A 12808-nucleotide genomic window follows, 5' to 3' on the forward strand; every position below is an offset into this window, starting at 1 on the left:
CCCTGAGATACTACCTGCAGGATCCAGGGGTCCACCTGCGAGTGAGCCCACTGTGCGCTGAAATTCTTGAGGCGACCCCCCACCGCCCCTGAGTCCGCTTGTAAGGTCCCAGCGTCATGCTGAGGCCTTTGCAGAAGCCGGGGAGGACTTCTGCTCCTGGGAAGGGGCTGCTTGCTGCAGTCTCTTACCCTTTCCTGTGCCTCGGGTCAAATATGAATGTCCTTTTGCTCGCCTGTTCTTATAGGAACGAAAGGACTGCGGCTGAAAAGACTGCGTCTTTTTCTGCTGGGAGGGGACTTGAGGTAAAAAGGTGGACGCCCCGGCTGTTGCCGTGGCTACCAAATCCGATAGACCGACCCCAAATAATTCCTCCCCTTTATACGGCAATACTTCCATATGCCGTTTGGAATCCGCATCGCCTGACCACTGTCGTGTCCATAGACTTCTTCTGGCAGATATGGACATCGCACTTACTCTTGATGCCAGAGTGCAGATATCCCTCTGTGCATCTCGCATATAAAGGAATGCATCCTTTAATTGCTCTATAGTCAATAAAATACTGTCCCTATCCAGGGTATCAATATTTTCAGTCAGGGAATCCGACCAAGCCACCCCAGCACTGCACATCCAGGCTGAGGCGATTGCTGGTCGCAGTATAACACCAGTATGTGTGTATATACTTTTTAGAGTATTTTCCAGCCTCCTATCAGCTGGATTCTTGAGGGCGGCCGTATCAGGAGACGGTAACGCCACTTGTTTGGATAAACGTGTGAGCGCCTTGTCCACCCTAGGGGGTGTTTCCCAGCGCGCCCTAACCTCTGGCGGGAAAGGGTATAACGCCAATAACTTCTTTGAAATTAGCAGTTTTTTATCAGGGGTAACCCACGCTTCATCACACACGTCATTCAATTCCTCTGATTCAGGAAAAACTACAGGTAGTTTTTTCAGACCCCACATAATACCCCTTTTTGTGGTACTTGCAGTATCAGAGATATGCAAAGCCTCCTTCATTGCCGTGATCATATAACGTGTGGCCCTACTGGAAAATACGTTCGTTTCTTCACCGTCGACACTAGATTCGGTGTCCGTGTCTGGGTCTGTGTCGACCGACTGAGGCAAAGGGCGTTTTACAGCCCCTGACGGTGTTTGAGACGCCTGTACAGGTACCAACTGGTTTGCCGGTCGTCTCATGTCGTCAACCGACTTTTGCAGCGTGCTGACATTATCACGTAATTCCATAAACAAAGCCATCCATTCCGGTGTCGACTCCCTAGGGGGTGACATCACCATTACCGGCAATTGCTCCGCCTCCACACCAACATCGTCCTCATACATGTCGACACACACGTACCGACACACAGCAGACACACAGGGAATGCTCTGATAGAAGACAGGACCCCACTAGCCCTTTGGGGAGACAGAGGGAGAGTTTGCCAGCACACACCAAAGCGCTATAATTATATAGGAACAACCTTATATAAGTGTTGTTTCCTTATAGCTGCTTAAATATATATAATATCGCCAAAAAATGCCCCCCCCTCTCTGTTTTTTACCCTGTTTCTGTAGTGCAGTGCAGGGGAGAGCCTGGGAGCCTTCCTAGCAGCGGAGCTGTGTAGGAAAATGGCGCTGTGTGCTGAGGAGATAGGCCCCGCCCCCTATTCCGGCGGGCTCTTCTCCCGGTTTTTCTGAGACCTGGCAGGGGTGAAATACATCCATATAGCCTCATGGACTATATGTGATGTATTCTTTTTAGCCAGAAAGGTATTAACATTGCTGCCCAGGGCGCCCCCCCCAGCGCCCTGCACCCTCAGTGACCGCCGGTGTGAAGTGTGCCTGAGCGCAATGGCGCACAGCTGCAGTGCTGTGCGCTACCTCATGAAGACTGAAAAGCCTTCAGCCGCCGGTTTCTGGACCTCTTCTTACTTCGGCATCTGCAAGGGGGTCGGCGGCGCGGCTCCGGTGACCCACCCAGGCTGTACCTGTGATCGTCCCTCTGGAGCTAGTGTCCAGTAGCCTAAGAAGCAAATCCATCCTGCACGCAGGTGAGTTCACTTCTTCTCCCCTAGGTCCCTCGTTGCAGTGAGCCTGTTGCCAGCAGGACTCACTGAAAATAATAAAACTATCAAAACTTTTACTCTAAGCAGCTCTTTATGAGAGCCACCTAGATTGCACCCTGCTCGGACGGGCACAAAAACCTAACTGAGGCTTGGAGGAGGGTCATAGGGGGAGGAGCCAGTACACACCACCTAGTGGTCAAACTTTTAAATTTTGTGCCCTGTCTCCTGCGGAGCCGCTATTCCCCATGGTCCTGACGGAGTCCCCAGCATCCACTAGGACGTCAGAGAAAATACAATTTTATATATATATATATATATATATATATATAAAATCCCACACGTTACACCACAGAGGAGCCTCTGCCACACTACAGCCGCTTATGCACGTTACACCACAGAGGAGCTGCGTATACACATTAGATAGATTATATAGGGGGCACACTATCACACATATGGTGCAGGTCCCAGGGGAACTCAGACACCCACACACAGACCAGGGGCACCCTGACACAAAAACAGATTGTATATGACCACATTGACACACACACGGTATAGGGGGTGGTCTTCTGTTTGCCGGCGGTCGGGCTCCCGGCGCTCAGTATACCGGCGCCGGGAGCCCGACAGCCGGCATACCGACAATTATTTTCCCTCGTGGGGGTCCACGACCCCCATAGAGGGAGAATAAAATAGTGTAGCGCGCCACCGTGCCCGTAGGGAGCCCGACCGCCGGCCAGCCGTAGTGAACCCGGTATAGGGACCAGATGTACACTGACACACACACAGAATATATAGGGACCAGATGTACACACACACACACACACACTGTATAGGGACCAGATGCACACTGACACACTGTATAGGGACAAGATGCACACTGACACACACACACACACACAACACACACACACACACACACACACACACACACACACACACACACACACACACACTGTATAGGGACCAGACGCACACTGACACACACTGTATAGGGACAAGATGTACACTGACACACACAAAATGTGTAGGGACCAGATACACACTGACACAACACACACACACACACACACACACACACACACACACACACACACACACACACAGTATAGGGACCACAGGAACACTGACACACACACTGTATAGGGAATCGGATCAGACGCACACTAACACACACACACTGTATAGGGACCACAGGAACACTGACACACACACACACACACACACACACACACACACACACACACACACACACACACACACACACACACTGTATAGGGACCAGAGGAACAATGACACACACACAAACACATACACATTGTAGAGGAGGAGCTGTCTGCCAGGTAGAGAAACATACCTCATAATAAATCTCTCTCTGTCACAGCTGCCCCTCGTTCACAGTCCACGCTGCTGCGTTGTGTGCCTCCCCCTGTTCCCAGGCATGGGGGAGGGCTGTGGGCTCATGGCTCCTGGAGACATGCTGTCTCCGTGAAAGCTCCCCTGTCAGAGGAGCCTGCAGAGTCCAGTGCGGAATGCTGCAGCGTCAGTGACAGTGACTCATTCACTGTCACTGACTGACTGCAGCCGCCAGCCAGTGTGCTCTCATCAGTCCCAGGCTCGGCTCTGCTCAACCGCGCCGGCCAGACTACTGTCTCCGTCCTCTCTCCCTCACCTCCGCGGCAACCAGAGATTTTGGCTGCAGAAACAGCCTCCCTAGCGCCCCCACATTCCAGCGCCCGGGGCGCGTGACCCCCTAGCCCCCCCTTAGTTACGGTCCATCATCACAATATAGTATATAAAGGAGACAGGCAAGATCCATGCAGCTCTCAGGGTACAGCAGCAGCGCACATTACTCAGCACACAGAGCACTACACCGTAACACCGGGGATGAGACCAACACCATGCCAGGGGCCGGACACCACAGTCCCCACTGCCCCCCTCCATTTACCCCGTACACAGCACAGGTCCCGCTTCTCATCTGTTACCCATACCCCGCCATCATCCCCCTCCCTCACCTGTCTCTCGACGGCAGGCAATCCCGGCGCACAGAGTGGGCACGCAGCACTGTGCAATGTGAGCACATACTGTAGCACACCCTGGACTTGGATTATACATTCTTCCATTTGGACGCAGAGGGACTCCGGGTCTATACAGTGGTGGGATACCAAGCTGGTTACACCATCCGAGTGGTGATATAAGCCTTTTTATGTTTTTAAAATTGTGAGTGCATTTTGTATTAAAATTTGTCTTTTTTAAGGCTATATTGCACTATATTTGTCTTTTTTAAGTTTCCAGCATCCTGCTGATAACTCTTGGAGACAGGGGCGTCTCTAGAGAGGAGGGGACCCGTATGCAGACTCCATGTTTGGGCCCCCTCCTCTCTCGTAGCCGTCACCGCTGCTGCTAGCGCCCTGAGTGCCAGAGTCTACAGCGCATGCGCAGGACTCAGAAAAATGGCCACTGCGCCATTTTTTCAAACGCCTACGTATGCGCTGTGGACTCTGGCACTGTGCCAGAGTCTCTAGTGCTCAGTTCGCTAGCAGCGGCAGTGGCGGCTACAGGAGAGGAGGGGGTCCACACACAGTCAGCGATGGACTCTGGAAAGGTAAGTATAGGAGAAATGGGTGCAGTGTGTGCGGTGCGGGCCTGTGTGCACCGCACACACTGCACCCATTATAGATACGCCACTGCTTGGAGATATCTTATATGAGGATGATATGCGTAGATTAATTCCAGCTATGTGAGTGGAACCAATAAAAGTCCATTTTGGATCATTATCATCTTTTATTGCACTATTGTGTTTATCTTCTTTGTTTTAGAACCATTTACATTTGTGTAAGTGAAGGAGTATTGCATTCTCTCCCAGTTCTTGTGAATATTTATTTGCCATTTATGGTGTTTTTGTGGATACGGTAGCGCCACGTGTTCTCACTTTTTTTGATCATTCTGGGAGGTAATGCGAAGTGGCGGCAAAAACATAGGGATGTCATGACCATTTTTAAGGTGTGTCTCAACCTGCGACTGCAATCTCATATTCAGAAAACATGGCTCCAGTGTCTCAGTTCTGCACGACCTTAGGGTTGCTTAGTACTGCGGCATTTGCACATTGTCTCACAGTATCTGGGTATAGGATAGCAGCTGCAAAAGCCATAGCGTACAACTCTGAACCAGGTTCATTCTTCTTTGTAATATTGATCTAGTTCCATGAAGTTGAATGGGGAATTGTTGGACAGCAGTTTTCACAGATGCTTTGGGTCATTATCCTGCTGGAAAATCAATATTCTCTCAAGTCCTAAGTCTCTTATGCAGAGTAAACACCTGAATGATGGCTCAACAAGCCTCCCAGTGGGAGGGGGTTAAAATCAGTTCTCCTGCTTTTTTTTTTTTTTTTTTTTAAAGTGGAAATCATTTACATGGCAAAACCAGGTTGATTTTGCCATGTAAATGATTGGCACTTTAAAAAAAACAGGAGAACGCTTACAAAATATCTCACGTTATCATTTTCATGCCCTGTTACATTCCCCCCAGGAGGTCCGATTAGGACCTTATCTCTTTAGTATGTCTTCTGGGATCCAATATTACCACTCTGTGATGTTTTCGTCCAAATCCATCCAGTTTCTGTCCTAATTTAATGCACAGAACCAGCGTTTATCAAGCCCAGGAGATCGATTTACACATAACTCTTTTTCTAACATGCACATGCGAGAACAAATTATGGGTTGTATTCAAGAAAATGTAGTTATTGTAAAAAAATTAGGTGTTTGGCTTAGTCCTAAAACATGGATTTCACTTCCCTGCAAGACAATGCTTAATATGCCACCACATAGTTTATATTTAGTCTATGGTATCTCACACAGAATTTATTGTTTAACAATATCCATCTTTGATTACCTAGCAACTAACGCTTTACTGTATGATTATGTGTTACAGGACTGGATAATAGCACCAAAAGGCTATTCTGCAAATTACTGTGGCGGAGAATGCTCATTCCCACTCAATGCCCATATGAATGCCACAAACCACGCTATTGTGCAGACTCTGGTGAGTAATCATTATTACCCTGTACCTCCAGCAGGCTACGGAGAGTCGAGACCTACTGTGGCAAGTTCCTGCAGACACTGGAAGAGTTGTTGCTGAACTCCACCATCAGTATACTGGTATTTATTGCTGTTTGGTATAAAAAGAGAAGAAAAGAGGGAGGAGAGAAAGATGTTATATATGGTGATGTGTAAAATTAGTAAATTACAGTATAAAGGTGTAAGACAAAATAGGTGAGTGATAACAAAGGTTATAGAGAAAAACACCACAAACCACAGGTTCATGCCAAAAATATATCAATGTTAGAAAAATGGTTCAGCTCAATAGCTTATTCTGGACAAGATAATGAAATAGAGAGACTGTGTACCTAGGGCAGCAGCAAATTTGTTAGCTAATGGGCAAAACCAGGTCTGAATTAGGCCCTTATATGCCAAGTTGTCCGCTTTCCCCTATGTGCTGAACAGTGAATGGGGATGAGAGTAACTGGATAAAGGCAAAGTAAATGGCTGCATCTGCTGTTAGAGTTTACCTGGCTGCTAATTCTCTGATGCAAACATGCAATGCAGGGAAGAAAAGCCAGGGAACACGTAACAAGAATGCAGGGAGAAAGATAAGGTACCTGATAGCAGCAGCCATGATCGCTATTGTGAGGTCAAAATTGTGGAGGGGTCATGGTGCAGTGGGGGTCCTTTGTGTGCAAAACTGTACCCCCTGGAAGAAGTTCCGACGCGCGTTTCACCGGTGGCTTTTTCAAGAAAAAATTATCAGTAGTACAGGCACCTGGTACTACTGATACTGGCGGGAGTCACCATAAATAAAATGCAGAGCTCAACAGGTAGGAAGGAGAGCAGGTAACCAGGTCAGCTTGTCGGGAACTAACACCTCGCTACCAGATTAGGTAACTTGCCGCTTTTGCACCGATGCTATATGGTAGATATTATTTGCTTATGAGACTAATAAATGTAGTGTGAATTTTAAGCATGATATGAAAGTATTTCCAAAATTAGAACGACAACAACATTTATACAAGTTCATAATCTTAACGAGGAACCTAATGCCTTGACGTATTGTCTCCAATTTTGGAAAAGGGGAGCTGTGATGAATCTCCATTATACAGGTAGACCCTCGATTTTCCGGCACCTGATGGTCCAGCACCTCTTTTAATTCAGACACATCAGGTGCCAGGAGAAAGTTAGGCGGTGGGTGGTAATTAAGCTGTGGGTGGGCTTAGATAGGCTGAGGGAGGGTTTAAATAGGCAGCAGGAACCTTAGTTAGGCTGCAAGGGGTGGATGGGGGGTAGAGTCAGGCTGCAGGCAGGTAGTCAGGCTGCAGTGGCGGGTCAGGCTGTCGGTGGGTAGTCCAGCTGCGGGGCAGGGAGTCGGGCTGCAGGCTTGGAGTAAGGCTGTGAGAGGCATGCTCAGTAGAATTAGGTTGCAGGGGAGAGGGGATCAAGATGCCACCAACACCTCCATCGGTGATACCACTGATAATCCGGCAAAATTGATAATCCGGCACAGTGCCACAACAGAGTGTGCCAGATTATCGGTGGTGTACCTGTATTGAAATTTTGTTGCATTAGAATGTAAAATCCTTAAGCACATACCATTATAATCTTTATTATATTACAAATTATTTTAAATAAACTGAGATTAACTCTTGACTAAGGAAAGTCAAATTACAGTTGTTCCTCAAATAATTTTATAGGTTATTTCATCTTGAGAAAAACTGCACCCAAAACCAAAATTACTTTATAAGAAAAAATATATATAACCCCCCCCTCTCCAAAACTAAACTGTATATACTGTATATGTTCTGTTTGTTACATCTGCTAGAAATGGATGAGATTCACACACAATGCTGCTTCTGCCCTGTTTAAAACAGTCTTGGAGGAAAAGTCAATTAACCATGACAGGGGAAAATGCAGGCTATACAAGGGGATGTATATGGGCAAGTTGTGTAAACAAGATTATGCAATGAAAAGCATGCAGCATATTGCACCCCGTCCACAGAAACAAGCAACATGGGATGGGACATTTAAAGAAAACATTCTTAGTATGGATATTTTTACCATTGGGCATAAAACGTTTTGAGGTTCTAAACATTGGTTCCGGAACACATGGTTTCCAGTAAACTAGCTACTGTACTTAACAAAACAAATTTGAACAAAAACCTCCTATACAATATTCCTATACTTCCAGTCACTGTGATGTATGTGCAGCTTGTCATTCAGGGGCCGATTCAGACATGATCGGCCCCTGAATGACGATTCAGACCCATTTTCTCACAGGCTGCGATCAAGTCTGAACTGAGCATGCGTATGCATTGCAATGCACAGGCGCGATGGACTGCAGCAATGGGGATCGCAAGGAGATTGACAGGAAGAGGGTGTTTGTGGGTGGCAACTGACCGTTTTAAAGGAGTGTCGGAAAAATGCAGGAGGGACCAGGCAGTTGGAGGGAGGGATTCTAACGTCTGCTCCGGCCCCGATCATCGCAGCGGCTAAGTAAGTCCTGGGCTGAGCAGAAACTGCACAAACTTATGTTTGTGCAATTCTGCTACCTATGCAATCGCACACCTGCACACAGCTAATACCCTCCCCCTGTAGGTGGCAACTACCTGATCGCAGGGATGCAAAAAATGCACCCTAGCGATCAGGTCTGAATAACCCCCCCCCCCCCTCCCCCCTCCGTCCCTGTTCTATCCCCCTGTATCACCTTGTCATTCAGCTCTATCCCCCTGTATTAGCTTGGCATGCCATACTTGAACTCACACCCTCATACACCACAGGCAGACACCTAACACATGGAGCCATTTGCTCCTGCATAGGAAACCCCTAATTCTGAGTTTATGAAGCTAGTAGTAATTGTTAGTTTAAACCATTGCAGCTAAGCAAAACCATTGCAGCTAAGCAAAAAAATGTCAGCAGCGCAGCTCATTTATAGTGTGTGGCTGCTGGTGGATGTGTGGTTGCACACTACATAGATCTGCTTAGCTGAAAAGGACGTTGGAATGAAAATTATCATGGAGGGGCAAAAGGCCAAGGACTACTATAGGGCCTGAAGCCCCTTTTTCTCATGACTGGTATCTTGTTTACGACAAACTGTAGATATACAAAGACTCCCAATCCTCTGTTAATTTTTGACAGTGTTTCTGGGGTTGGCCAACCCCAGTTTCATTTTTTATTTTACTATAAAAATGTATTTATTCATTATTAAATAAATATTAATATTATTATTAACTACCATTTAGTACAATAGCTGTTCGAAAGATAGATAAATTCAATTGTTCATCTTAAAAATGTAAATTTTCATAGTCATTAACCTAGGTATTATTCTGATTACAGAAGAAAACACAAGTGTGAATTCTGGCGCAAAGTTGTCAGCCCAATCTAAATAGATCCGCCCAAAATAACAGATCGCAAACAATAATCTAAAACATGCAATATGAGGATAGATCAAAGGCGATAACAATAAGATAAATGTAAATATACGTCACTTGTGTGATATGAAGTCCTTTTCAAAAAGCCACTCATTGATCGTCTCACAAATTCCAGATAATGTACATGTGGAAAAGAGAAAAATGCACAAACATGGGTGGTATTGCTTGACACGAATGTATAAACAACCCGTGAATGTCCAGAAAAAGGAACCCTATTGTGCCGAACCAATTTTTGATAGAAGATGAGGATAGTATCTCGCCACCACTTCACAATATACGTGGACGTACCGAAACTCACATATAAAATAGCAGGAACAGATGTGTGAAGGTATCTTTATATCCCACACTATATCCCACAGATTTATTCATATAAAGTCCATAAAATGACAATCTGATACTTTTCTATGACACTTCCACTCTCCAGTATGTTCATTAACATGCAGGTCAGATGAAAAAAAACAAAAACTGATGCATCCGGTTTTACATCAGTACTGTCATGTTAGAAAAGTATCAGATTGTCATTTTATGGACTTTATATGAATAAATCTGTTTAATTTTTTTTTGACGTCGTGTCTGATCCTGGTTCAAAGATACCTTGATACGTGGGATTAGTCCCCTTTACAAGTGAGTGGGGTACGCTATCCGGAGCAGTCTCCTTTCTGCTTTATATCACGTGGGATATAGTGTCAAAGATACCTTTACACATCTGTTCCTGCTATTTTATATGTGAGTTTCGGTACGTCCACGTATATTGTGAAGTGGTGGCGAGATACTATCCTCATCTTCTATCAAAAATTGGTTCGGCACTATAGGGTTCCTTTTTGTGGACATTCACGGGTTGTTTATACATTCGTGTCAAGCCATACCACCTATGTTTGTGCATTTTTCTCTTTTCCACATGTACATTATCTGCAATTTGTGAGACGATCAAAGAGTGGCTTTTTGAAAAGGACTTCATATCACACAAGTGACGTATATTTACATTTATCTTATTGTTATCGCCTTTGATCCATCCTCATTATTCTGATTACATTGACAGCCTAATCTCATTTGATTTGGAGTATTTTTAAATCTATAGTCACTTGCTCACCCTTTATGCTATGTGCTATAAATTTCACATGCTATATGTTATATTTGTTACCGGACACTCAGCAGGAAATTCAGGGTAAAAGTAATGTGAATAGTTGTTCAACAATTTATTAAATGTTTATGAACGGAAGACAGTTTTTTTTTAAATAAGTAAACAATCTGTATACTAAAGGGCCCCGTACATTACTGCGACATGTCCGTCTGACATGTCGCAGGCGATCACCCCGGCAGCCTTCCGGGAGGCAGGATCGCCCAAGATACATCGTATGCTGTCCTTTTACATACGATGTATCTTGGGCGATCCTGGCCGATCCCAGCCACGCCTACGAGGTCGGACCAGATTGAATATGCAGCACATTCAATCTGGAGGATCCGATGCTCACTGGGCCGCGCATCTGATTGGAGCGGATACACAGCCAAAATGCCCGATTTCACCCAATATATCGGGCCAAATTGGGCTGAAATCGGGCATAATCGCTCTAGTGTATGGGGCCCTTAAGATAATCTACAGTATATTAAAGAACACTTGGTAGTTATACTTAGTCAACAACCTATATTTTACAAAGGTTTCATAAGTTTAGAACAAACACCATGACTTCAGAAAGTAGTATGAAGGACTACAACACTTTGCCAAAAATACGTTTCCTCTCTTCATTTCTGGTTACAAATTCTCTCAACTTGTCATACAAGTCCAGCGCAGCTGTGTGTTCTAGATGAACATGAAGTATCATGATCTAGGTGCTTCTTCTGCATCATGGTAGACCCCATATATAAAATCATTTTTGGTAAACAGAAACAGTTGTCGCGTTAAAATAAAGCCATTATCGCATCATCCACATACGCTTATGTGCAGAAGTTCATGGGGGGCAGCAAAACACAGTTACATGAGGTTAAAAGTTGGTATGGCAAATACAGGGGGATGTAACTAAAGGTGCACATATCCACTGTACGTATGGGAGCTAGTCACATAAGCCTGGTTGACCCTGACTAGCAATACACCAGTGACACATCATAGAGACATAGGTTGTTTTTTTACTTAGCTTCGGGTTCTACACCCAGCATTTCCAATTATGTTAATGCCAGAAATTTAAAAGGGCAATAATTATAATAGCAAAGTCTGGCTAGTAAAATCATTGCCCTTTTAGATTTTGAAACACTAAATGACTTGTGTGGCCAAAAAACCCCCAAAAAACTGATAGATTATTTATAAAAAAATGTTGTTCTTACTGCAAATGCTGGACCCTTTTTCAATATTTCCCCTTATTGAACAGGTCCACCTTATGAATCCCGAATACGTCCCGAAGCCATGCTGTGCTCCAACCAAGCTAAACGCCATCTCAGTGCTTTATTTTGATGACAACTCCAATGTCATACTGAAGAAATACAGGAACATGGTGGTGAGAGCATGTGGCTGTCACTGAGTGCCAATCTCCAGAGAGGTTAGAAGAAAAAGGAGTGAGGACCATCCAACACAAGCACTCTCATTTCATTACGCATTGCTAACAATGACTGAAAAATTCAGCAGGAAGATGGGCAATACTAATAGAGGTCAGCTATGTGTATTACATGTACTCACACTGTGCACACGGGATGGTCCTTTAACTGCAAGATGAACAAGAGTGAAATGGAATCTTCCAAAATGAAATGTTGCTAATTCATTATTAGTTAGCTTGGATCAAGCTGTGTTTCTATTAAAATAATATTTATATATATGATATGCATTAACCTCTGTGCTGCTTTGGTGGTCCTGGAGTCTGGAATCATGAAGAGTTAGAATATTACTAAAATAGTTTCTTAATTTGAGTCATTTTCAAAAGAACGTAACACCAGCAGCACTGGTCATTGATGCATCTGTAAATAGCTGTATCCCAGACATCTCTCATATTACTGCTTCGAACAAGTCAGTGGGAATTTACTAAATACTGTGCAATATTATTCTGGTATTAACTCCCTGTTTCCTGTCATAGATCATCTGAAGCACATATTTAATTTTGGGTCAATATTTCCTAGCACTGGATGAGTTAACTCTCCACATGGATTTTGTACTTAACGCAAATATAAACATCCTTCCCAGGGATTTTCTTTATCAGTATTTATCAATCTTAAACATCTCATAAGTCAGTGATTAAATTGGCTTACTGCCTAAAGAGCACTCAAAACTTCTAGTAAATGTAGTTTTGTCTACGTGGGA

At 44.7% G+C, this 12808-nt stretch overlaps 1 protein-coding gene across 2 annotated transcripts in view; it reads left to right on the forward strand.

The window, feature by feature from the left end:
- The window catches only part of BMP6 (bone morphogenetic protein 6), a 462814-nt gene extending 450482 nt beyond the window's left edge, over positions 1 to 12332 (forward strand). For both annotated transcript variants that reach the window (XM_063923119.1, XM_063923120.1), the window contains 2 exons: positions 5982 to 6092; positions 11889 to 12332. In XM_063923119.1, coding sequence (XP_063779189.1) covers positions 5982 to 6092; positions 11889 to 12038 — 261 coding nt within the window. In that variant the 3' untranslated portion in view covers positions 12039 to 12332. The remainder of the gene's footprint in view (positions 1 to 5981; positions 6093 to 11888) is intronic.
- Positions 12333 to 12808: the final 476 nt, after the last annotated feature.

Source organism: Pseudophryne corroboree, chromosome 5 (assembly GCF_028390025.1).
Source record: "Pseudophryne corroboree isolate aPseCor3 chromosome 5, aPseCor3.hap2, whole genome shotgun sequence".
NCBI classification, from domain to species: domain Eukaryota; kingdom Metazoa; phylum Chordata; class Amphibia; order Anura; family Myobatrachidae; genus Pseudophryne; species Pseudophryne corroboree.